Source organism: Anopheles merus, chromosome 2L (assembly GCF_017562075.2).
Source record: "Anopheles merus strain MAF chromosome 2L, AmerM5.1, whole genome shotgun sequence".
Classification (NCBI taxonomy): Eukaryota; Metazoa; Arthropoda; class Insecta; order Diptera; family Culicidae; genus Anopheles; species Anopheles merus.
In genome coordinates, this window is record NC_054083.1 from 25,055,296 (window position 1) to 25,082,396 (window position 27,101).

General features: G+C 47.9%; 3 protein-coding genes across 4 annotated transcripts; 1 reads left to right on the forward strand and 2 right to left on the reverse strand.

Moving 5' to 3' along the window:
* The first annotated feature begins 2 nt into the window (after positions 1-2).
* On the forward strand, positions 3-3,355 carry LOC121591888 (augmin complex subunit dgt5). 2 transcript variants are annotated; one of them, XM_041912944.1, is made up of 5 exons: positions 3-201; positions 275-413; positions 478-622; positions 695-2,218; positions 3,339-3,355. In XM_041912944.1, the coding sequence occupies exons 1-4, from the start codon at positions 116-118 to the stop codon at positions 2,215-2,217; spliced, it is 1,893 nt and encodes a 630-aa protein (XP_041768878.1). In that variant the 5' UTR covers positions 3-115; the 3' UTR covers position 2,218; positions 3,339-3,355. The 2 variants fall into 2 exon arrangements, with proteins under 2 accessions (XP_041768878.1, XP_041768877.1); XM_041912943.1 differs by lacking the exon at positions 3,339-3,355 and having other exon boundaries at positions 695-2,308.
* LOC121591889 (ankyrin repeat and SAM domain-containing protein 6-like) lies at positions 2,401-3,350 on the reverse strand. Its single transcript, XM_041912945.1, has 3 exons — positions 3,230-3,350; positions 2,842-3,145; positions 2,401-2,748 (listed from the first exon to the last, which is right to left on the reverse strand). The coding sequence occupies exons 1-3, from the start codon at positions 3,249-3,251 to the stop codon at positions 2,475-2,477; spliced, it is 600 nt and encodes a 199-aa protein (XP_041768879.1). The 5' UTR covers positions 3,252-3,350; the 3' UTR covers positions 2,401-2,474.
* A 2,116-nt stretch (positions 3,356-5,471) lies between the features above and the next one.
* Positions 5,472-26,336, reverse strand: LOC121591890 (ETS homologous factor). The gene is made up of 2 exons (XM_041912946.1): positions 24,818-26,336; positions 5,472-6,567 (listed from the first exon to the last, which is right to left on the reverse strand). Exon 2 carries the CDS (start codon positions 6,544-6,546, stop codon positions 6,091-6,093), a length of 456 nt encoding a protein of 151 aa, XP_041768880.1. The 5' UTR covers positions 6,547-6,567; positions 24,818-26,336; the 3' UTR covers positions 5,472-6,090.
* Between the last annotated feature and the right edge of the window lie 765 nt (positions 26,337-27,101).

The following is a 27,101-nucleotide window of genomic DNA, read 5'->3' on the forward strand; positions in this document are numbered from 1 at the left end:
TGACAGCCAACGCAAGCCGTTGTTTTAAATCAAACGAACTGTGGCTGTGTTGTGAACGAGCTGACCCACTGCGCTCCAAACACTTTTGCGAAAGAATTGCGTTTTCCACCCCGAAATGGATGAAATAATGCGCTTCAAAGCGTGGGCAACTAAGCTCGGCTGCCCGCCGGAAAAGATTCCGCCCGATGAGACGCTGAAAAAGTGAGTAAGCTGTACTTTATCGCACGTCGCCAGAAACCCAGCTAACAGAGGGCATTTCCACTTACCATCGCAGGTCGTTCCGGGGCGAGCAGAGCACCATGTTTCACCACATCATGGAAAAAGTGCGCTCGCGGCAAGAAATTGAAGCGATGCGCAGGAACGTGCTAGCACACAAGCTACAAATTTATAAGAAAATGGACAGCATCGTGGCGGTAAGGGCGATTCAAGGCAATACATTTTCCATTTGCTACAAATTGATGGTTTTCCTTTCTGCAGAATGCATCTTTTAACACACTGCCCGTGGAGCTGCAGCGCTACATGAAGATGCAGAAGCTGAAGAAGAAAATAGACGAAACGCGACACCGTATAAAGCAGTCGGTTGGGAGCTTCGACTCGTTCAACTTACAAATCAAAGAGAAAAGTGAGTAAGAGTGAATGTTTTTTGCTGGATTTTCCACCTTCTCTAACCACCCACCCATTACCCCTTCTGCAGACATCCAAAAGCTGCAGCTGATGAACAAGCAGGAAGAACTGTACGCCAAGGTGTCACTGTACCTGGTCCACGAAACCACGCTGAAAGCAAGCCTCGAAAAGGAAGCCCAGCTTGCCCAACGCATCGAACGCATTATGCCCATCAAACGCTCGGATACGTGCCGGCCAGACACGGCGGAAAAAGCTATCGAACGGTGTATCCAGCTGCTCGCACGGTTTTACGACAGCTTCCAGGAGCAGAACCAGGAGGCGGGCTGTGCGCTGCAGGAAAAGCTCTGGGCGGATCTGCGCGAAGCGTTGCGCGGCATTCCGAATCATCTGCTGTGGAACGTGCTGCTGGCGATTAAGGATCGGCATCTGCGCGAAATTGCCGAGCATGAGAACCGACGCGACGAAAACGAACAGGGCGTGACGCTGTCCGATCTTGATCTGCTGCAAACGAGCATGACCAAGATGTACACCAGCCACGTTAACGTGTTTCTCGACGTGGTTTCCAGCCGGAACAAGGTGAATGCGGCCCGCGTCGAGTACCTGGCCAAGTATACGCCGAGCGCGAACGAGCTGGAGGCCAAGATGGCCCTGCTGAACGTGATGGATGACGAGGCGGAGGAAGCGCTGGAGGAGTATCTGGTGCAGTGGAACTCGCGCGAGTACAACCAGGGCCAGATCGATTATATGGTGCGCGAGTGTGAGCGCAAGCGGCAGGAGCTGCACGCGTACACGCAGCGGGTGCAGAACCACGAGCAGCTGCTCGGCCAGCTGCGCGGCATTTACGGCCAGATCGAGGAAATATCCAAACACATGGAGGCGGAACTGCACCAGGTGCGACAGATCAAGCAAAAGGTACACTACACCAAGTACGTGTGCCAGCACACGGTTCACACGATGCGCCAGAAGAGTGGAAACAATCACAACACGCTCAACCTGAGCGATCATTCCTTCAGTCGAATGGACGGTACGATGCTGGGCGGAGTGGGTGGTACTGGCGGTCCCACCTACAGTCCAGCCGTACTGCCCTCGTTCGTCCGCGAGCTGGAAGTGTTCCGTCAGATCCCGATCGCAAAGTACGTTTCGCACTCGAAAACGATTCTGCTCAGTGTGGAACCGAACCCGGCCATTTTCTTCGAGCTGCCGGCCGTACTGGCCCTTCTCCCTTGCACGGGTGTTAGTGCGGAAATGTCACTGAAGCAGTTTGCCGAACTGCAGGAGCTAGAACAGCACGCCCAGGGCTCGACGGTGGATTCGTGCACTGTGGTGGCACCGGCCTGCGACCACGAGCAGCTGGAGCAGCGATGGAAGTCGAACCATGGCAAGATTTGCGAGCTGCTTGATAAGATCGAAACGCTGACGAACAGCTCGCGTCAGACGATGGACAGGGTGCGGCTGTACTACAACTTTGCGCTTGCCAACAACTTGCGGAAGTTCGTGCCCCCGACAAAGCTGTTTAACGGCCGCAGCTACCGCGAGTACGAGAACGAGTACCTCATGTACTACCGGATGATTTATGGTTTCGGTGCGAACTGAGGTAAGCGAACACTTTTTCAATGTCTAACAAACAAACAATAAATGTAAAATAAACAAACTCCCAGCTGCGCATTCATATCCTTAACTATTCCTACTAAAAGTCTTCAAGTATCATTTTATTAAAATCACACAAATACACACATAGAAAGCTTATCACATAACTTAAAATCCTATACAAGCGACCGTTTCCTCCGCTGCGAATCGAGATCAATGACCTGCATGTCTCACACACATACACACACGTACACACTTCTTGGCTAGCCTTCCACGCCCATGTTGTAGTCGGCAATTTTGGCCAGTATCTTCTCTATGTCCTCCTGGCAGTGGATTCCGATCTCGTGCAGATCCTTCTCGCACAGGGTCAGAAACACGTCGAAGTTGATTTCCTCCTTCGTGAAGATGCGTATGTACTTCTCCAGACCCATGTCCTTCAGTATGTTGGACACGCAGATGCGATGCTCCAGTTCACGCTTGGCCACCGGTGTCACCACGTACACTTCATCCTCCTTTGGCGATCGTTTGTACTGAGGACTGCTCGTGTACGCAAAGGAAAGAAGGAAAGAAAATAGGATGAAACACAAAGCTCTGATACACGCCCTCACAAACACACACACACACACTTACCGAATCGGTTTGGCCAATAGGTACGTCTTGCCCACCACGTCCTGACGCTCCGTAGCTCTCGGTGTGTTCATACGGGGCGAGATGCGGAACGTTTGGCTGAGCTCGATCGGCGACAGCTCCGGTGACGGTATCCGGTCCTGGTGTACCATCGGCGAGAAGCTGCGCCGTTTCGATCGATTCTTCGGCTGCTTGTACGCCTCGAACGAAACGTCCGCGGTGCAGTTGCCGCTCGGGGAGATCTTCTGTATGATCGGTGACGGTTGCTGTGCGGTTGCGGGATTTACCACAGCGGTCAACGCGATCGCTGATATCAGGAAGAAGGAAAACAAAAAGGATGACAATAGGGTTTAAAGAAATGATCTCCAACGATGAATGTGTTCCAGCGTACCTTTAGATTTTGTAGTAGCCATTAGAAAAAGACACAGTACACAGGGGACACACACACACACACAAACAATAGAACGAAACAAAAACGGCTAACGGCTAACTATCTGCAGATTCACCCCGTGCAACACACCACACACAAAGCCGGGCAGATTAGTAAAGCGGCTTTTTTGGGCGCTGGCAAAATGGAGGACAGGAAACAGGATCCGACTACCAACCTTACGGGGCCAATGGAGCGATATGCCGTTCCAGTTTACAGTGGAATCGGGCGATCGGATTTGAGTGCGAACAGAGCTTGTGGTGAATTTAATTAGAACATTCCCAGTAGACAAAATTAAATATCGATGCTCTCAAAATTCTGGTCAAATGTATACGCTCTTTCTAATGAAAAATTAGATATGTTTTTAAAATTGCAGATGAATTAATTTGTAAAATTGTGTTTATTTAATTTTTATTTATTCATGTATATGAAAATTGAGAAAATTTTAAATAAGAATGAAATTTAATTAATCGCTTGAGCAAAAAATTCCATGTATAATGCCAAAACCTCCTTTCTTCGCACCCCTGGAGACTTGAGGCTTATGGTCGAGTGTTTACGTTCAATATGATCGATCGATATGATCGAAGTGATCTAATTGATAGACGTTCTTTTTCCTACAAAACTAGATACAGTTTAATTCCCTTGTCGAATTGAGTTCTTTTCCAGAAGATCGGAAAGATGACTATCATTGGTTTCCGTGGAACGTTATTCATACGGTGACCCATCACCAAAATGGCTGTTACGCAAAACGGAAGAATAAATATTTTATTACAAGTTCTACAGCACTAAAGAAGCATCGGAGATCTTGGACGAATTTCTAGTCTGTCGGATTCTTTCCTTTCCGTTTCTCACTACACTGTATTTGTTACCTTTGATAATAAATAAAATAAAATGGATTGTTTGGTGTGGGCTAGGCATGTCCGGAGTCGTCTGGATTCGTCCGGAGTCATCGGAACTCGATCTCATTCAAGTACTGAAACTTGTTTAATGTATCCAATTCTTGTGGCTGACGGGGGATCCATAGTTCCAATAGATAGACTAGTTCCAATCCAACTCAGGGTGTGAAAAAATTAACCCATCATCAAATGAAAACCACGCAACGACTACGCAATTTTAGACAAGTCCGATCAACTCTCGACAAGTCGATACGAGTTCAAATGACTACAGACGAATTCATGCGATTTATTTTTTCAGACTACTTCGGGCGAATTCAAATGACTACGGACGTTTCGAGACGACTCTGTAAAAGCCCATATGAGACGACTGTGTACGAGTCCATGCAACTCCGGACGAATCCAGATGACTCCTGATTATACCATCCAATTCCAAACGTTTGTAGACGATTTCGGACGAGTTCAGATGACTCCGGACGACTCCAGATGACTCTGGGCGACTCCGGACGACTCCAGATAACTCCGGATGACTCTAGATGACTCCAGACATTTCCAGGCAACTTCGGACAAGCTCAAATGATTGCATTCAAGTCCAAACAATTCCGTACAAATCCATACTCACTCAGGACTCAGGACGAGTTCAGACGACTTCAGACGAGTCCATGCGATTACTTCTTTCAGACGACTTAGGGCGAGTTCAACCGATTCCGGACGTTTTGCGACGACTTTGCAAAAGTCTATATAACTCCGGGCGAGTCCGGAAGACTCTGGACGAATCCAGACGACTCCAGACGATACCATGCGATTGCAAACGTGTCTTATCGACCTCGGACGAGTTCAGACGCCTTCGAACGAGTTTAGATAGCTCCGGATGACTCCAGATGACTCCAGATGACTCCGGAAAACTCGAGACATCTCCAATGACTTTGGACAAGCCCAGATGACTCCATACAAGTCTAGAAAATCTGCACAAGTCCATATGAATCCAAACGATCCGGAAGAGACCATACAACGCCGGACGAGTTCTGACGATTCCGGAAGAAACCATACAACGCCGGTCGAGTTCGGACGACTCCGAACGAGTCCAGATTGCTCCAGACAAGTCCAAACAACTCCAATCGATTCCCGAGGACTCCGGGTGAATCCGAACGAGTTCGAACAGCTCCAATCAACTCCGTACCCGCCGTAACGAATCCGCATCTTGAATCTTCCGGGACTTCGGTTTGCATCGGATTCGGATTTAATCCTTACCAGCAAAATTTGCTATTTAAGTTTCTTTCTCGCTCAATTCAAACACTCTCTTGATTTTTAATATTTGTGCATTTACTGACTAGAGTAACTTATATCTAGACTATATTACAATTACATAAAAAAAGAATGATCATTTGTGACAAAAAAGTGAGTAAACTATGTGCCTGTTTCAATTGATAGTTAAGATAGAATAAGCTTTGACCCGGCCCTCATGATCACTTAACGCCACTTAAATACAGTTCTATTGTTATTCTTTCTATTAAACCTTGTAAATGTTATTTAAGCTCCTCTTTGTACATGTACACGACTGTACATAGTCTGCCACTCTTTGTCTCTGTTATGTTGTAAAGTTTTGGTGTTGCTGCCCCCGCTGCCACTGCCGGCCATCGCTCAGGGTTCCGTGTACCTTCCGCTTTAAATTGAAGTTTTTGGGAGCGAAAGCAAAAAAAAAACATCTTCTGTGCAATACTTTGGAGAGCTAGCTTATGGTAACTAGGGTGCGCTCTAGTACATTATAAATCGAGATAAATTAAACAGTGCCTCCCCACGCCCTTTTGATCACTCCACTAACTAACTAAACTTTCCCTTTTCCCCCCTTTCTAGTAGTCAGTTCTTCGGGTGGCAACAAGCACACCCCTTCCCCTCCTCCCTTACTTGACGTTTGATCTTAACCTGCGCTGCTCATAAGCTCATCGCCCTTGCCAACCGGACGCGGAAGTCACGGTACAGCATCTTGCCACCAATCGGCACGCGGCTCAGGTACATATCGAGACTCATCAGGCATAGGGCCTTCCCGTTCATGGGGAACTTCTGCGCCAGCTCGGGACTGATGTCGAGCCCCTCCGATTGGGCCAGATTGATCAGCCACGTCCACACGTTCGCGCGCGTCCAGTCTCGCGGATCAACTGGCAGTCCATCCGCTCCGTACTGGATCTTCTTGGCGCTGGTTTGCGTGTGTCCGCCCGTGCCCGAATCGCCGCGCCCATTAAGGTTTGTTGCGCCCCCGTTGCTACCGTTGTTGTTGGTACCGTTGCCCGAGCCGTGATTCCAGCGCCTTTCCGCCTCGTTCGTGAGCACGCTGACGGCGGACAGGTCCAGCGGTGGGACGCGCCATTTCGTTGCACTTTCCACCTGCATCCTGGTGATTGTGGAAGTTATCTGGAAAAAGCAAAAAGAGAGAGAGAGCGAGAAAGGGAAAGAGATGTTTAGAAAGCTTCGAAAGCGGAAGGAAAGGTGATATGCGCGTACACTGCGTTAGAACAATCATGGACCATGGAGTGACACAATTTTGTTTGGTGGAGGCGTCAGTGGGAGAGGTCGAACAACAATCCGTGCGCAGAAACAGTGTCACAGTGAACAACAATCGCGTAGAACTCGCGGGAGCAGGAAAAGTCAACCAACCGACCACACAATGCACACGCCGATCGTGTAACAGCCAACGACAATCGGACAACAATGCGCCCATTTGCACGCAGCCAGCGGAAATGGTCCGATGTGTAACTGCCCTCAGGGAGGGGTGATAGTCTTTTGTTCCGGTGACAAAACTCGATTTCGTCATTCCAGGCCTCTCTCTGTATCTCTCTGCGTGTGTTATAATGTCTATCTTCCTCTCGTTTGGAGCTTGCGGGAGGAAGTCCGTCAATGGCGGCGGAGACCTTGCATTTCTATCGTGAACTGGTTGGTGCATATGGGGCTTCCGCAGCATCGGGCTTTTGTCCCATTGCCCGGGGTTTCCTCCCACCAGGGTAGATGCTGCCGCTGCCGAGATGAATGCACTTCCGGGCAGCGAATGACCGAAAAGGTGTGATCGATCGAGCAGCACTCTAGCAGGCGATCGGATTGCGATCGGAATGTTGGATGCTCACAGTTGGACCTCCAGCAGTTTGTCCGGGTGTGTGTGTGTGTGTCTGTGAAGTTGTCATCAGAGAACACTGAAGAGATGACCACCCAAAGTTGGAGTTCGCTCCAGGGCTACAAGATCTTGTCACTTCCCGTCTTGTTCCCGAGACTGGTTTGAAAGCGAACCTTTCATCGCGCCCTCACTGATGGTGTGCGTGTGTGTGGGTACAAAATCCGTTCCACCAGCGTTCCAAAACCCACCCATAACACGCCGACACAGACAGATCTTCGCCGGTGATCTCGTTCAATATCGGACCGTTTCCATCTTTGGAGCATTAACCAGAACGGGAAATGATGAGGCGATGAGGCGTGCTGTGAACGACGCATCTTTTCACATGTGTTTTTTTTCCAACCGCAAACGCTTATTCCAATGGCGCCCGCCGATGATGCTTGATGTCCGGATGTCACGGATTCGCCTGGGAAAGCGGAAGCAGCTTCTGGAGATGCGTTTCCTTGCTTTATGCCACGGCCATTCCCGCCAAGCGTTCCTTTCGGGGAGGCACAGACGACATCTCAACGCATCCCGGGTGGATCCCGGAAACGGATGCCAGCTCTTCTCGCTGTGGTCTGCCTTTTGCCCCTTCTCAAGATCGAAGGAATGTTTGTATCACACGGTGTTTCTGTGTGTGTGTGTGTGTGTGTGTGTGTGTGTGTGTGTGTGTGTGTGTGTGTGTGTGTGTGTGTGTGTGTGTGTGTGTGTGTGTGTGTGTGTGTGTGTGTGTGTGTGTGTGTGTGTGTGTTGTGTGTGTGTGTGTGTGTGTGTGTGTGTGTGTGTGTGTGTGTGTGTTTGACGAGTGTGTGCGCGCCCGTGAAGTGATTCAAGTGGCAAGATTGTGACGCCCATGTGCGTGGTTTGATCTTTCAACGTACGCAGCACTCCGTCAGCGAGCACCGTCTTACACCCTTGCCGGGATCGACGACCCCGCGCGGTTGTTTTGAATGGCGCTGGGAAAATAAACACCACACGCTCTTGCCACATCGTCCAGGCGCTTCATGCATGCCAAGGGGCACGACATGCGTGTGCAGTTTTCCACGGGGCGGCCTGCGACGTGAAGTGCGACAGTGCGTGATTTTAGTGAAGTGCCAACAAGCGACCGTGTCAGCGCGGAAATTAGTTGGCTCTCGATCAAAGAAGATGGGGTGTTTTGGTGTTTTTAAAAGGGTCGAATTGGTTTCCTCCCTCACTTTCTCGACTTGTTGACATGAAAGTTGACGTTTCTCGACTTCTTCGGTCTGTTTATATTTAAAATTGATTTTCTATTGGCCTTCGACTTCCCCTCCTACATCTATCTCCCTTTAGTTTGATTCAATAAATTGAATCAATTCGACCAAAGTCCGACGTGCGGCGTTCGATGGCGCGTGTGTTGCGCACGGTTGCGGCTAATTGAATTCATTCGCGACCGGGACGGCAACGACGAACACCCACAGCCCACGCAAAAGCTACGTGTGCGAGCACGGGGGGGGTTTCCCATTGTCGGATATGCTGCACCCCCTTGCAGCATATCGCACACCGGAAATCAACGGCGTGTACACGCGAGATCTCAAAATGCGTTAAATCGCAGCGCGCGTTCGCGCTGCCGCGGAATGTCAATGCGCGTTAAACGGGCGCGCGGGTGTGAGTGATAGATGGCTGAAAGAAAGCGGGGTGGTGGTGAAACGCCAACGTACGATAGGCGGGTACGTGTGTATTGGCTGCCAGACAATCAACGCCAGACAGACGGGTCCGTCCGACCGACGAGACGAGCAAGACCGACCAGACCAGACAGATAGAACAGAAGCGAAAGCGAACGACACAGATAAACAACACAACCGGGACTTGTCAATGAAGGAGGCTGTGGAATGGTGGCGTGTGAGTGCTTAACACGGAGAAGTAGCGATGAGCGAGGGTCTAGAGTAGAGCCACGCAATGCCATAGAGACGCTGGCGGTTCGGTGCAGACGCAGACGAAGTTAATAAAATTAAGCAATTACCAGGGATGAACCTGGTGGGAAGAAAGATGGACAGGAAATCTAAATTCACATCGCACGGAACATCCCCGAATCCCCGGGTGTGTTATAGCGATGGGCAAGCGGGAATAGATTCGAGGATTCAGATGACTCCAGACGACTCTGGACGACTCTAGGCAACTCCGTTTAATTCCAGATGCCTCTCAACGAGTCGTGGATCCAACTCCGACTATGAAAAACGACTAGACTAGGACGACCGCGAACAATTCCTGACGGATACGGAAGAAATCGAATGATTCCTTGCGAGTGCTGGATGCTCTCCGACATCGCCTCTGAAAGACTGAATCCAACTCCAAATGAAGCCCAGGATACGGATGACTTTGGACATTTCCAGACAACTTTAGACGACTCCCGACGAGTACTGGATCCACTTCAACTTTGGATTTTGAAAGACTGATTCAAACTCCGAGTAAAAATTAGATTCGAATCTCAACGGCTCTGAAATATTCTGGACTACTGCATACTACTTAATCCTACTCTGGATGACTTCCGTCGACTCCCGACGACTCTAGGCTTTACGCCGGATGACTGTCGGCGAGTCGTAGATCCACTCTGACCCACACTCTTAAAGACTGAATTCGACTCCTAATCTAAAATTGATTCGAATCCAGGGGCTACTGAAACAACTCCAGCCGTGGATTTCTTACTGCATCGAAAATAAATCTGCACATTTGCACCTTCATTCAAACCCATTTGGATTCATCCGAATTCACTCAGACTAGTCCGGACTTCGTATATCTGGAGTTTTGTCCGAAGTTGTCGTGAGTTATCGTGTGTCGTCTCAAGTCGTCGGGAGTTGCCCGGAGCCGAAATAAAAGTTTGCAATTTACCGATCACTTATGTGTCGGTGTATCGTTGCTTCACGTTTGACACACGCAATGTAAACATCAGAAATTTAGATAACAAGATTCCTGTTCAAATACGTCCTGTTCCTAAGCCGTCATCAGCGTCATCTTCAATCGCCCTCATTTATCAATAATTACACTGCTGCATCCTTCCTCCCTCCGTTCGATCTAATTAATTCCAAAGCAATGCGCTAATGGGCCTCAAAACCGCCTCAAAGAGCAATTCCTCTCTCCACGGCCAACATCATCATCCTCCCAGTCACGTACTTTGAATGGACTTCCTGAATGGACCGATTCCACACAGTTGGCTACCGGCACTCGGCAGGGACCATAATACACGAATCAACTTCCTTATTAACGTCGTCTCGCTGTGGTATTCTCTCTTTTCTCTCCCGCTCTCTCTCTCTGTGTTCTCCTTTTGTGCAGCAGATGCACCGGAGGCAGCAAGTGCGCACGTTTTTGTCCCCTTTTTCCGTCCCCTTGGCGGATGTTGCTGTGCTGTGTGCCCACCACCGTCCGCTATTTCACATCTTTTCAGCGCCACACACGCACACAGGGCGTTTGTTTCATTTCCTTCGCTTTCTTCGAAGCGAACAAAATTCCCAAACACACACAAACACACCACACCACACGCGGGATCATCATCACACGCGGGAGCCGCGAGCCTTTTAAGCCCGTTTTCGTCCTCCTTCGTCATCTTCCTTCGTCTCTCGTTAAAAAGGGTCTCCGGGTGTCGCTTCCTGTTCTAGTACGTTTCCTGCCCTCTTCTTTCGATTCGTTCCGTGCGGCGTTGGGCTTCCTGGTGCGTGCGTCGTCCTCCGGGATTCCTTTTTTTGTGTATACGACAACGTTGTTTTTTTTCATTGCTGTTGTTCTTCTCTCTTATTAATCTCTTTCACCATGCTCTCTTCCTTTTCCTGCTGTCACGGGGTTTCCTTTCGACGCACGGGGCTTTTCCGGTGCGTTTGGTTAAAGAGACCACGGCTTAAACCGAACCGAAGCAAAAAATAAACCAGCCCATTCCCATTCTGCTTTTCCCCGGCTCTCCACTGAAAATCCACTGGCGTGAGTTTTACACGCGCAAAGCGCATTCCAAAACATAAATATAGATCGAGCGCGCGAGCGCAAAACACTTCGGCAAACATCTCGCGCAAAACGCGACCACGTGGTCGGGGTGCCTCTTGCGTTCTCCGTGCTACTATTACGCAAGTGAGCAGGAAATGGTGGCGCACAGAGAAAACAGCATGCCGGTTGGTTGGTTTCTGTTTCGCACACCATCCAACCAGTGGAAGAATCTGAACTATGTCTCCAAAGTGTGGATTTATGATCTGTGTGCTGCGATCGTCGTGATGCGCTTTTCTGTGCACGATCAAAGTCTAATAATGCCAACCCCCGACCGGATGACGGCCATCCGGGCGTTCTCTGTGTGTGTGTGTGCAGTGTAAGCAGAAGAGGCAACGGAGCGACGACGAAGTTCGGTTTACGTTGATAGTTATGTAATTATCCTATAAAAAAGCGTCGCTTCCCGGTAATACTTTTCCTGTCCCAGCAGCAGTAGAAGCAGCAGCAACAGCAGCAGGGGTCGTCGGATGTCTGCTTCCTTTTGCCCCAATGCCCGGATGGCGTTCCTTCAACTGATTCTTCATAGGCCGTCCCCAGAACTTCTTGGCCGGTTTGTAACAATCTTCCGCTTTTGCTTCTCTTCTGTCTTCCTCCCTCGCCCTCTCCTGTTCCCAAAAGAAGCGCCCTCGTGATCCGGTTACCGGCTCTTTTAAATCGGTATCTAATGGATTTCGTTCCAGTGTTACCGGGGGCCCACCGTTCATGCTTCATGGTCTGTGCGGTTGACTGGGGAGGAGCCCAAGGAGTAGGGCGGTTGGTAGATGCAGTGGAGCAAATGTTGCTCCAGTAAATCTCGTCTTTTGTGGGCTTTATCCGCTCGGAATACTCTCCATCCCGGGCGGCTCTTTTTCTTTCCCCGTGGCTCATTGCTTTCTGGAACCTTGGTTGTGTGTGTGCGTGTGGGTGAAGATTTATGTTCGCGCAATCACACGGCAACAGGGAAATGGAAACTAAATCCTTGCCAGGGTGAGTCTACATGACCAGCTCTAAGAGCAAGCAATAAACCTTGTTTTATCGCTTCCCATTCCGGAGTCTCGCGGATCAGGCGGATCATGAATCAGGCTGAAGCGAGGATCGTGTCGTCGATCCTATTGGATTCGTCTTGTGAGCGTAGCCTGCGCATGCAGTATTAAATTCCAAAGAGTTGCTGCATTCGTTAAACTCTACCGTTTTGCTTTACGGCTGTTTCCGGTGCGCGCGCAACACATCGTTCGACGGAGCGCCAAAATCCGTTTGCTTCTTTGCTAACCCAAACCCAAAAAGTAGGTGAACAGCAGCGCACTGTTGTTGCAACTTCCAGCTCCGAGCGGAGGTATGTACACAATAATTCGCAATGTGGCAGCAGAAGAATGGGAGAGAGAGAGGGAGAGAGAGAGCCACAACATACACACAATGCAATGAAATCTAAACGTTAAACGCAAAAACCAATAACCGAACGGAAATACTTTACGCATCTATCGCGGATGGGCCACAGGCGGATGTGCTCGGTAGTTGCTGTTGTTGCTGCTGGTGCTGCCGCCGTTTCCTCAATTTTCTATAGCCACATGTGTGCATTCGGTAAGACGCGGTCCTCCGGGCCAAATCGGGGTCGGTCCCAAGGGGTCGTTGTAGTTACACTTCCCGTTTTGCTGCTGCCTGTTGTGTTGCCAAACAAAACGGATGTCCTCCGTCGGCGCACATTGTGTGTGTGTCGTGATTTAAGACAGAGTAGCACAATTTATGACCGCGGGATTGGAATTGAATTTTACTCCAGACGCTACTCCAAAACAACGCAAACGAATTACGACCTAATACTAGAGTCTTCAGAGACGCGACACGACACGGTAGTTTGTCGAGATCTTCTTCCTCAGATGTCCCCAGAAGAGTCAAATCATACATCACAGAAAGCAGTAGCACGGAAAGAAGGCCGTGGAATTAAAGATATCAGGAGTGGAGCCTTCCGTCTGGATTTGTTGTGCTCGAAAACAAGCAAATCCAGGCCACACCTGCTGGAAGCAATTGCCAAACGTAATTACAAACCTCGCCGCTGGAGACAACCGGACAGACACCGGAGTTCCGGCTGTGTGCTTTACGTGCAAACAGGGGCAATGTGTAAGGGAAAAAACGAAACGTAACGAAACGAACGAACAAAATAAATCAACGCGCACACTCATCGCGACGATCGAGCCGTTGTCGATCGACATGATCCGCAAAGTATGACGGATGTTACCTCAGCGTGATTTAGGTTTTTCGGGACGGAAGAAGAGGCGGTGGAAATTACGATTGGACATTTTGAAAACTGGGCAAACTCTGTGGGTTAGAGCGAGACAGAGAGAGAGAGAGCGATGAAGAGAGTTTGAACGGAAAGGCCGCTCCCGGGTTGAAGGCCACCGTAGAAGGGCAGGATGTTCCCTCATTGCGTTACATGCGGCGATCTCGTTGGGCGGTTGTTTTGTGTGTGAACAGGAATATTAGTCTCATTTCCCACCAATTCTCAATTCGCTGTGTTTAGCAATGTTTGTCTGCCAAATTGCAGCTACCACATGCTGTGGCGCAAAGAACGATTTGTGTGCCCTTTATTCTTCCATCCAGAGTTCACGTTTCGGACGTCCGGAGCTCTCGCTTCCGGCTGTGACAACAGGAACCTTACGCTAACGGGCAATGGAAAACCACGCAAACGTCGAACGGCATCTTCATTCCCGGGAATTGCATCCGAACCTACTTGCGGCAGCAAAACATGCTGGTTCTGGCTTGCCAATCAAGCGTTCCCGCTAATACCTCCTTCCCCCTGGTCCCGTGGAGTCACACAATGTTAAAGCGAAAGGAAATTGTGACATTTTTTCCCCACGCGCTAATTGCACGCTTCCTTCCCGTGGTGGTTCTGCTACAACGAGAAGAGTGAGCCATCAGCGCAACCGATCATGCGATAATTGTACCGATCGGTTCATGACGCTGCTCGATCATGGTCACCGCTACATCCGGTGGCTGAGTCGCACTCCTGCCCTCTCTCTCTCTCTCTCTCTCTCTTTCCCTCCGCTCGATCGCTGTGTTTATATGCGGATAAACAAACAAACTTGTATTGCTCAAGGTAAACACGTACGGACGGGGAAAACGCGTATCCAATATCCGAACGAACAGCAAACGAAAAAAAACAAGCGCGTTAATCATTCATGCCGCTAACCACCTCCAAAACGGTAGCCAAATTCGCCGTTTCACCCGCCATAATTACCCTGACGCAGTTTTGGCTGACCGACATTCGGTCGGTGCTGCCCGGTGGCGTCACTTCCGCTCGCTCCGTTCGCCGTACGTACGTGAGCGTGTGTACAAGTGCAGACAACCGCAAAACCGTATCGAAGTCAATGCTAAATGAGGTGTGCTCATGGTGCACAGGCAGACAGAAGCAATAAAAAAAGGCGTTGAGCATAATATGCCATCCTCTCTTCAAATTTATGCTCCGCTTCAACACCATTCCCCTCGGTGGTGTCGGTCGGCTGCTGCGAGATCATCGAAGTTCACCGAGGCACTTGCCCACATAACGACGCGACGCACTTATCAGTGTGCCCTGTGCACCTTTGTGCAAAAATCTTCCCCCTCGAGCAGTGCGATGACTGATTAGGTACGTCGCTTGACTCTCTCTCTCTCTCACTCCATGTGCGACGTGGGCCGACGCCGGTCGAGTTAATGACATTTGTTCGACGTTTAAATTACCGGCGCGTGTCTCTGGCATCCTGTCGCACCGAGAGACGCGACACTAGACACTGCTTTCGACATACCAACGCAGGCGGAGGCTCATTTCTGGTTCATTTGCTTCACTTGCAGCAGTCGTCCTCCGCATTAATTAAGGTTTTGCATTTGAAACAGTACGTACCCCTGACACGAAGTCGAGGAGTTTTTAAAACCACTGAACCTATCAATTTGAAAACACTCAAACCGGGCGCAGATAGGGCCGGTGTCGGTTCGTCTTCCCATAGAGATTGGCGCCAGTCAACCGCGGCCAGTGTACGGAAGTTTGGTTTTTTACTATCAGCACGAGCAGCAGCAGCTCAAATTCGGTGCATGGATGCCTGATAACCCTCCAATTTCCTGCACTCCTCGCGAGAAAGGAGAGGTCTTATGAGATTGTTTTTCAACAACTTCTAGCGCTTGTTTTTTCTGTTTTTGTTCCCTTAAACTTCCCAACACCAGTACGATTTGATGTCATGTCAGTAACCTGCCAGGGAGAGGTTCGATACGTCGTAATATTTCGAAGCTGCTGCAAAACACGACACTCCAACAACGCACAACGCAAGAGGAAACGATGACTCAAGTGACGACTCAAGTGAACGAATGGACGATGAGAAAATGTGTGCACAAAAAAAAAAGCTGCCCTGCCACCGTTTCCATTAGTACATGCACATTTGGGTGGGATGTTGCTCCAGTTGCTGCAGTTGCCGACGCGTAATATAAGAGCTGGTGCGAAACATAATTCCCAAGCTATCCACTCCTCGCTGCGCCCGAGCGGCTGGCTTGGTGGTTGTAGACCCGACTAGAACGTCACAACATTGCCATGTGCTTCAGTCTCAATCCAACTCCTGCTCAAAGCCAAATGGAAGTAAGAATAGGCTGTGGGAAACGAATGCTTGCTGTAAGCCAAGTCGAACTCTGTCTGTCACGGTCTCCACACACAGAGCGAAACCGCGCGCGCACTGATCGCATTGTTCTTGCGCAAAATCCGGCAGCATTTTCTAAGCCGTCTCCCTCAAACTGCTAGATCCCACTTCTAGCTGCTCGGTGGTCTTTGCAACACATCGTGGAAAAAGGAACCTTAGCCCCGAGCTCTCAGAGATGTTCTCACATTTCCAACCAAAACCGAGGAAGCCCCCACCCGAGGTAGAGAGGGCAAAGGGAAACCGCGTGCTGGAACGAACTGGAAATCCGCCGACCATAACCGAGACGCGGAAACCCTTCGAAAGCCGTTCCGTTCTCGTCGTCGCTCGCAATAATGATGTCGATCGCGGGGAGGTTTTGGGAGCCGCAGGCGTGAATCGAGGGCAACCACCGTTATTTACACTCCAATTGTTTGCCTGCCGCAGCAACACCCACCGGAGCCGGAGTAGCAGCTGTTGGTGCTGTATATACGTCTCTCGTAGCCCCTAAGACGTTCCCGACCGCTGGTGGAATTAATTCCACATTAATCTAGCCCTCCTTTGCTGCCAGGTGAGCGATCCCATTACGGGAATGCCTCATTTCCATTTCTCCGCCAGCGCTGTCGGTCTGGAAAATTCACCTCTCTAATGCGGCCAGCAACAGGTTGGAAGATGTTCAAGATTTGGCCGATCTTCACCACCAGCATGCAGCAAATTCCAACCACAAGCACACACAGTGATGTTATCCGATCGATCGGATTGTGCACACCTTTCCGCCTTCGTTTAATTTGGAAAATAGTGTTTTCCGATAGGCACTCGACTGGTGGAACGCGGCTAAATTATTGTTTATTTGCACCTCCAAGGTTCGGAATTTCGTTCCTCAGCTGTGTGCGCGCTCTGTTCCGGTCCGGTGAAAACGATCCTAAGCGTAAGAGAGATTAAGACCATCGCACAAGATCAGCACACCTTCTCATTAGAGAGCGCGCGCTGGTGCCGCAGGTTAACGTTCGATAGATGGGCTTTTTTTGGGTGGTAATTAAATCATCATTTTAATACAAAAAGGGTTTTCTGGGTGCGTATAAAAGCTTTAAACGTGAAATAGAGATTTCATGATCTGGAAAAAATGGGGTCTTAGTTTCTGAAAGTCATGTCCACCATACAAACCGCAGGCTGAAAACATCGAAGCATTTGACGCTTCTGAGACGCTTCGTTTTCCTACTGCTATTGAGGATGTGACGCTCTGCTCTGCAGTAAATTGTTAATAATGCTATCCGCTTTTCACCTTTGGATGCTGTGCTGTTTTTCCCGCACAGAGAACGAGACCACACAAAACCTTGGGAAAGAATTCCTAGAGTGTGCGCTTTCGGGGCCCGCCAATCGAGCAGCGCCGATGGGATGGGAAGGAAATTCCCCAGTTTTCTCCCCCAGTTTCCAAGCGATCTTCACACACCATAACATCCCGGGGGGAAGATCGCAATTTTCACATCATTTCTAGACCACGAGAGCGTTTTGATGTGAGAGCACACACACCCATCGCGGCCAGCAGCAGCAGCAGCAGGCGCGTGATCGTTCAGTTCCGTTCCGCTAATAGACGGTGTACAGTTACGGCGGGTGTGAAGGTTTTTTTTTTTTTGGGAGCAAAAACCGCTTTTTCAGTTTTGTTCGGAAGACTGTTTTGGTGTTCGAAGTTTGATAAAATCCGGCATAAACCTCTGGTAAAAGGAAACCAGTGCCATATGGTCATTTCAATGCACCGCAAAGTTAGAATGCCGAATTTCCATTCGTAGACTGTATGTGCGATAAACGGCACATTTAAGGTTTGCTGAGGTTGGTTTCCGCCTTTATTTATGTGTTTTCGTTTCTCTTCCGAGGCTGAGGATGAGTCCACCCAACCAAAAAGGTTCCAAAATTTGGAGATGTACAACAAACAACTTCCCCAAGGTGTGGTAAGCTTCAAGGTGTGTTTTGCTTCCATCCATCAAAACTACAACCAACCACGTGACACACTTTATTTCCAAAAGCTGTGGCGAAACATCCATTTCGGGTATACGGACAAAAAAAATTGGATGCGCTTTTTTGGGTATGGAGTTTTTTGGGTGCTTTTTTTGGCTAACCATGTCACTGTTTGGAGGCATTTTTGGGGCGGTAATGGAAGGTTCGTTTTCAAATTGCCGACCAGCCCGCCCGGGTGAGACGTCATAACAAAACGTTGGCGGCTCGTGATCGTGCCAAAGCCTGCTGAGTAAGGCGAAATTTTTGAAGGTTTCGTTTTTTACTCAAAATTTGTTTATGTGTTGCTGTCCCGCTCTGTAATCTACTTTCAATTGAAACGCACTACCGGTTTCACGATTGAGGTTATTTAAATTGATTCTGGTGAAATCATATGTTTTCGTTCCTTTCTCAACGCTGTGACACAATTTCCCTATCGGGCGAGACAGTGCCACCAATACCAATCGACTGGGAGCTGGATTGTTCATAAACTTCCGCCGCGTTATCGCCTTTTTTTTCGTCGGTAAAGCAATACAATTCAACCTTTTGTGCTTGTTTGGTGATCTACGGTTACGACATTGTGATCACAGCGAAATCGGACACGTCCTAGAGAAAACTGGGCCATCGTGTCTTCTCTGCAGCGACGGCAAAACGAACGAACGTACCAGCGAGAGTTAAGCCGAGTTCTCATCTGGAAGGTACGATCGTGTGGGCTAAAATTAGAAAAATACACGCGAGATGAATCAATGTGAACAGTGCGCCGTGCTGCCCGTTGGATGCCCGTCTTCTGAGTCACGGGCGTAAGGGCGCTTCCAAAAATAAGTATCCATCGCGCAGAGTACCTTTACTTGCTGCGGTTCGTCGTCTTATCACGTTATCTTCCTGTAGACAACGGGGGCCGTTCAGGGCCGACCGCTACCGTTATCTCCCGTTGGGGTGAGGTAGGAGCGGATGTTAAAACCCGCACCGAGTTAAACATGCCGAGTGCATCCGCTGACTGTGGGCAACAACAACCCGTCAGCCAATGGGGTAGGCAAAGCGGTGCGGGCATATTTTGATAGTTTTTTGGGGTGTTCTCTTATATGGATTAGTGTGCGGCCGGTTCCTTATACGGGTAGGGCAGCGGAAAGGAATCACCAATGCCGATGTAACAACCATGGATGGGATGAAAGGGGACTTTCACCGATTGAAAGTGTTCGTACGAGCGTTTCAACATTCAATTAATGATCCCATCGGGAGTAACTACTGCTCGAATGGGACCTACCGTGATTGATCGGTGTCATTTCCGGTAGCTGTCGTTAGGGGTTTTTCGAGGAGTATGGCTCATTGCAAAAGGAATATCTAGGGAAATTCCAAAACAAACGCATAGAAGTGGTTATTGGTATATCGATATGGGTCTCTGAGTTGTCTGAGGGTAAATGTGAATGTGGATATTCTTGGGTTTTAATTAGTTCCAGAACAACACCCGCTGCCTCTTCGGTTTGATGCATGACTAACAGATGGGCTCTACATTGATGAAGTCATCAATCTTCGACCGCGCGTCATGTTTGTCATGAGAGCAATAATTGACTTCTGTTCCATCGCACGCTTCCAGACGCACAACTAGACCACCCAGAACTATCTCTAGAATTCTAAAAGATCGTCCAAAAAGTTGACGCAATAGGAGCGTATTCCATTAATGCTTGACACTGTACAGATAATGGAACTATACTTGATGCAGCTCTGAGATTCTAAAAATCGTATTACATTTCAAGTAAAGCTCTGCTACAGGTGATGATAGAGTTTTACAGCCTAAGGACATCATAGTCCGGAGATACCATATGCAACATCGATAGCTGATCTCAAAGATAGTTGTTAGATGTCTGTTAGACAAAATGAGGAACTCCTAATATAAAAGAGATATTTCAACAACGATCTTCAAGACTATGTTTCAAATGTTCAAAAATGATGCCTAGACATAAACCAACTTCAACTTTAACGCATCAACATAACAAACATTTTTTGAACTCCAAATTCAGATAACAAGAGAACCTTAACGATAATTTGTTGATTACGTAAGACCACAAAACTGAAATCTTCCTTAAAAGTGTCTATAATTCAACCCATAATCCAACAGAACCGCACGCTTCGCCTTATCTGTATCCCACAGTTCTTTATCACCGCTCGAGTAATCGTCGATCATTAGCGTCCTCATCCGCTGTGGCCGAGATTTCATCTCAAACCAAGTAACCAAAAAAAACACCTCTCCCTCCAACAGACAGATCCGTCATCCGTCCATCCGTCCGACTTTTCCCTAATGATCTAATTTCCCTTTTCATTCAATTTCGCCACCGGCCTGTGCTGTGGCACCGGACAGAGACACACAAAAAAAAGGGTTAAAGAAAACCGGAAGCAACCCGAAAGGAAGTCAATTTCGTGATCGATTCTCTCGTGCTCCGTCGTGCGCTGTCGGCATGGTGTAGTGGTGATGCATCCGGCATCTCACTGCGGGCCAGTGAGGGCGCGCGCGCGCGCGCGTGTAAACAATCACACAGTCTTAGACGACAGCCTCGACAGTTCTATATTTAAACATTTTGCGCGCGCTTTTTTGCCCACCCCGTCGTCGTCTGCTGAATGGAATGCGCTATCCTCTCGTGGTGCTGCTGCAATTATGCTCTTGGATCCCCCCTCAAAAAGGTGTCTGTGTTTGCTGCGTGCTATCGAAAATTAAATTTTGATCAATTTCGATCGTGATCGTGTAACGTTCCAAAGCGGATGGAAGCGAATGGTGATGTCCAGTGTGGATTGGGTTCTATTTCAAACAGGCATCCGCCTGGCAATGTTTGCAATGTAGTTGTTTTTTTGGAGACGCGAGAGACGCGCCGAATTAAAAACGAAAAAGAACACAACAACTGTTCTCGACGCTGCTGAAACGGAAGCTCTGAAATGAAGCAAACGATCGCGCGTCCGCTCGATGATGCTTCGGAAATGGATTTTGATGTGTTTTTGGTTTGCGTTTTTTTTCACCCCCATCCGCCCGTGTCTCTCCTCGCTTCGGGAGATGACCACGGATGAAATTTTGGGGGGAAATTTGAGCTGCTAATGGTGGTGGTGGTGGTGGTGGTGGTCCATTTCCCGACTCGCTCATCCCGTGTACGTGTATTTGTGACGCGGTCACTGTGTGAACACGCACGCACGGAACGCATGCACGCACGGGCAGGAAATGTCCGCATGCGTGTGCGTGTACGCGGGAAATGAGTCGACAAAGTGCGCCGTCCGCGCGGCAAATTAGGCGGGTAAGGAGACGGGGCGGCCGGGTCACCGCACAGTGAGCGGAAGGCCGGGTTTGGTCACACGGTTTCCGAGCCGGAATGTGAGACCTTCAATATTATTAGATCGGCCATACGCGCCGCGGAAGGGGTCGAGGGTTTGGTGCCCTTTTCGCGATGCGGGAAATAGGGTTTTTCCTTCGCATGTACAAAGCGAACGAGGAGTGAGAGAGGGAGAGAAGTAGAAGCAAAGCGCGTGTGTGTGTGTGTGTGTGTGTGTGTGTGTGTGTGTGTGTGTGTGTGTGTGTGTGTGTGTGTGTGTGTGTGTGTGTGTGTGTGTGTGTGTGTGTGTGTGTGTGTGTGTGTGTGTGTGTGTTTGTAAGTTCGTTGTCATCGCCCGGACGGATGCTTCAAATGATCTTTTTCCTCCCATTTTCTAGCAGTTTGTGGTTTTAGAAAATTCGCCCCATACGCTCTGTCGCGTCTCGCCTCTGCCTCGCTTTTGGTTTTTATCGATTGGCCAGATCTGGCAGGCACGTAAATTGAATTAGTTTTCCATGTTTGTGTGCGGGTTTTTCTTAGAAACCCGGGCTTGTCTGGTGTGATTAATGTTGGTCTTTGTTGATTTGCTGCTTGATTGCGTTGCTCACTGTCATGGTTTAGGGTCGATGGTAATTAATTTAATTTATCTTTTACTGTTTCAGACTTATTCACATCTTGTGGGCATTATTTTATCGTCAACAAAGCTTGATTACAGTTTCAGTTACAGCAGTTTACAATTGATTGAACTGAATAAATGATAAGAATGTATCTGAAATCAGTTCGATTGGTATTAAATGATCCATCATCTATAAACAGACCAAAATAACATTTTCCTTTACTGTACCCTTATTAATGTCTTTTTTGTCTTTTTACGTTATTAGTTTAAATAATTCTTTTTTTTTCTTTGATTGTTTTCTACTTATTAGATTTTTCATTGTATTCATAAAAAAAATGCCAATTTACTTGCCTATTTTTATGTTGCAACAAGTATACTTTGTTTTCTTAATTTATTCCGTCATCAACATTATTTAATGAATAAGGCTGTAAAATATCGCGTATTGACAATTCATTATCAACTTTTGTCTTTTCTTTGTCTTTTTTTGTTTTTATATTTAAATGATTCTTACTTTTTTTCTTTGTCTACTGACTTTTAAATGTTTTATTGTCACTTGTTAGTTTGCTTTTCTCATGTTTCAAAAATTGCTGGTTATTTTTCCTTTGTTATTAACTTTCCTATTAGCATCTGTCAAATGATAATTCGATCAAATATCTCTGTAGTTTAATACCAAGTGTAGTCTATTATTTTCCTCTTTTTTGTTTACCTAGATGTTTAAATAATTAGAATCTCTAACCGTTACTATTATTTTCATTGTTTTAATCAAATATAACTTATCTGTTTTGTGTTTGTTTTTGTTTACCTAACTAACTAATTTGCCTATTTTTCCGATAGAGGTTTGTTAAAGGCCCTTGTTATTAATGTACTAACATAATTTTTCAATCCACTATCAATGTTCATTTGTAGATTCAACCTTGCTTAAGCCCTATACAAGTTGCTAGTTAAAATATTATTGAGACCTTGCTCCAAGTATGCCAACTCCATTCTGACTGAATTTCGAGAACACAAATCTCAATTAACACCCGTCTTAAAATCCAATGCGTTTGTTTATTTTCCTTCCATTTTTGCATTTCCTCCTTTGCCTTCCCTCCCTTACCATACGCAAACTACCAACAAAAAAAACGCAATCATCAATGCCTCCGGTTGCGACTTCCGGTTTCTCTTTCGCCGCGCACTCTCGTTGCAAAACGGGATGGTGTAAGATTTTCGTAAATTAATAATAGATTTCCTACGCTCATTAAAACGCACCCTTACAGAACGCAACCCTGGGGGACGGCGGGAAGAAGATGCTGGTCTGTAGACTGTTCTTTCCTGTTACGCCGTACGTGTGTATGTATGCACGCTCAAAACAAGCATGCTGGCCGCTTTGGTTCGTTTGGCACCCATTTCCCACTTATTGGCTGTGGCCACTTGGCCAGAAAAGGGGAAAAGTTCAAACGCCGCGATCGGGAAATGCGATCAAACGGGTCGACAAACAACAACAAAAAACCCAAACCCGGATGAAGGGCGGACCTGCTTTCCGTGGGCCGATCATTTTCTTCACCTTCTCATTACCGCTACACCATGCTACCAAAGGGCGCCCATACACGCCCTCGACATACAAAAAAAAAGAGGAAAATGAGCCGCAGCAGTAACGAAGGATTGAGCCGAGAAAATGAGTGTTCTTGTCAAAAGTAGATTACGCACAAGTCGCAATGGGGGCCACTTATTAGACGCCGGCCGGGTTGTTCGTTTCCGTTTTCGGGTTTCCAGTTAACCCCTTCGACCGGAACTGCCGCCGCTGCCGCCGCTGGGTGTAGAACAAACGGCGGCAACGTTTGGCTTCCCAACCAAAGCTGAGTATCCCTAATCCAATTTCTCGTTTCCATTTCCATAAATCAAAGCCGGTGACGAAGAACGTCGGACGGATATGGTAACACACATAGACACACGCGCCCATATGTGGTGGCATTGGATTGGACGGGGAAAAGTCCGGGAAAAGTGGTTCTGATCGATTTCGACTTGAACAAACAACGAAAAAATGGAAAGAAAAGTGGAGTTTCTTTTGGCAACTTGCATTCCCGTTTTGCACCGCCTGGCCAACATATGGTTTCGGCCGCTCGTTTCCTGGCTTCTGCGGAGCGATCTTCTCGGCACACAACAACACCACACGCACATGTTGGCGCATTTTTGTCGCTCAATCGACACCCACCCACTTGAAAGCCGTAGAGTGTAAGGGTGTGTGCCCCACAACCACTTAGCCTTTCGGGAGCAGGGGACTTTCGAAGCAATTCAATCGTGACGCGGCGGATCTCAACGGGGAAAAGGGGCAAAAGGGGAAAGAAACGAACGTTCCAACAAACAAACACAAACGGTTGTATTATCCCCCAAATGGATATGGGGATCGAGATGCAGTGCGTGGTTGTGTTTTAAGTCTGCACCCAAGCGTACGGCGCCCGGCATGGAAGCAATTTCATAGATTTTGTTTTGTCTTGCTGGTTTGGTTTTTTTGTTAGTTCACTACTACGCGGCACGATTTAATTTTGTGCAAACGTTTGGAGGGTTGCGAAGAAGTAGGGTACTGACTGATTGAACGTGGGTGAGTTTCGGGGGTATGGTGTATCGATGAGTTGATGAGTCGATTTTTCCAATTACACTTTCAGTAGAAAAGAAAAGAAAATGTAGGTGCATGGAATTTCTCTGTATGGAGCGGCGTTATATTTTATCGAACGCAAATGCGCTTTGACTCATAACGTCGCGGAGGGTTATTAAATGAGTCTCCACTGCGTATTTGAATATGAATCATACACAGTTTGCTTTTGTTTTTAATGAAAGCTGGTGTAAAAAGAGCCTTTTTTGTGTAAAATATGCTTCAAATGAATTTTTAACAAGTAGTACAGTCTTATTTCAATATTAGCCTGTCTTGAACTTTCAAAGCGAAGTCATGTAAATGACACCGATCATCCAAAAAACATCAAACACTTATAAAACGAAATCGTTTTGGTCCATGATTATTCTATTGGAAAAAGAAATATGTTTGCAATAATCTTAAGCTTACCTTGCTTGTCAGGAACGAACTTCAAACAGAATCGGAAACCGTTTCGTTTCGTTTTACGTCACCAGCGACCGGCAATCTCAGCACCGTTTGCCCCGGTCGATCGGTTGCAGATGTTTCCGGTTCGATGGTGGAATAAATCAGCCGGCGCTGCTGCTTTAAAGATGCTGTCGCTGCCGCTTACCGAAGAAGGCCTGTGCCGTGTGCCCTTAACCGACTGGACTGGAGGGAGAGAGACACACACACACGCACGCACACAGAAACACGTGCCAAAGGGGCTGCCCTGTCGTTCCACCCAAGGAAAGCAAGCGCAACGGACAGAACAAAGTGGGTGCAAATATGCGTCTACCGGCTGCCGGCTCCGGCCTCCTAATGCTGCTTGCGTGATCTGGATGCGCTCGTCCCGCTCGTCACGTGATTCTCCTTTTTGGTTCCTCCTTTTGTTTTTGCTGTGTTTTGAGCTTCACCCCTAAACTGGCCAGTTGGTTACGAAATGCGGGACCCAGCTGGATGCTTTGAAACGTTCGTTTTACAGAGATTATCGAAGGCACCGCTGGATGATGACGATGATGATGGTGGTTGGACTCACACTGTTGCACTCTTGCAACCCCGTTGTTGTTGTGCTATTGGTTGCAAGGTATATGATGCCGTGCCGGTAGCTGCCAAAGACTCGACAGATGTTTGAGTCGAAAGATGTTACTGCTTGTAGGGTTCTGTTTTTGTGCTCACTTTGGTTCCTTTAGCGTCGGAGAACACCGGAGTTGCTACACGTGGCCACACGAAACACGATACAAACACCCAAAGGAAACCAGAACGACTTGTATGAGTTGTGGCTTTGTTTTTTTTTGCTCTCCTTCTCCAAATTGATTATCGTATTTCTAATTAGTTCACGGGCGAGTGATTTTCTCGCCGGGTGTTCGCTGCGCGTTTGCCGGTTCGTTGCGCGAGGTCTGTAGAACACTTCCCGGAATATGATTAATTTGCGCTCTCAAAAAAAAAAGGAAAAAGCTCAATCTTCACAGGTAGAATCGCTCGCGATCGCCCGTCTTATCGCTAGATCGTTACACTGGCAAACTGTTTTCGCTTCACTTTTCTGCGCGCGTTTCACTTCACCGATTCGGGGTTTATGTTTTACCGCTTGTTTCCGCTTGCCCAGCTAAGCGCCGCTTTTACACCTCAAGGTTTAATGTAATGGAAGCACACACACACACAAACACAGGCAAGTAAACCGTGCACAAAGTAGCTAATTTAAAACATCACACACTGGCACTGGAATCGCGCACACAACACACGGCCGATCGACGTTCGCCCTCGAGCGGCCCAAATTGCTGCTGCACTTTTGCAGAACTTCGTTCGCACAAACTGCAACGGTCGCACGCCAGAGCACACAACGTGCACACAAACGCAAACGATCTTGTTTCTGCTGTCGCGAGAACTAAACCACTAACAGCTCACACAACTGCCGATGCTGCGCTGTGCCCGATGTTTGCTTTCCGCGAACGAAGGAAGGAATGAGTGGATGTTTATGCTCGGCTCATGGTTTTGTTTGGTGCAACGCTTACGATGTAAGTGAAACGGGAGAGCCGGATGGTTGGGCGAGATAGAGAGAAAGCGAGATGGCCTCACCGGATAGGCACTATGGGTTAGGATGGCGATTGCACGAGAGCAAATGTTTTATTTATTTGTTTATTTTATTTAAATTTTTGTTGCTATAGAAATGTGTGTGTGTCTCAAGGTTAGAAACATTCAATCAAATTCAATCATGAGATAATTCATTGAAAATATTCCTGAAAAATATACCAGACCATAGAAATAGCATAAAATAGCTTTAACACTCTGGGCGCTGTGAGGCTCGCTTTGGAATCACAGCTTTCTTCACTCTCCTGCTCTGTGATTGGTCTCTCATCAACTCTCAGCAGAGCGTATTGCAGCGGGAAAAAAGAGAGAGCGCATATTGCCGAAGCGGCATCGTACGTGAGGATCGATTAATTAAAGAAATTAAAGAGAGTGAACGTAGGCCAATGAAACGCTCTCATCGCTCTCTTATCTTGTACTGTGTTCTCCGCAGAAACCGTAATGCAAAATCCCAGCGCCCAGAGTGTTAAGACGGTTTTATTTCACCTTGATAAAGCTTACAGAGAGATTTGAATAGAATTGATTATTTTCATTTTAAAATTATGACAAGAAGAAATAAAAGCTGAAGTTACAGTCTGAACTCACTAGTTGACTTCGTTGGCATGCCAACTTCAGTCTGAAATCATCAGTAGAACTTTACGACGATTTTGAC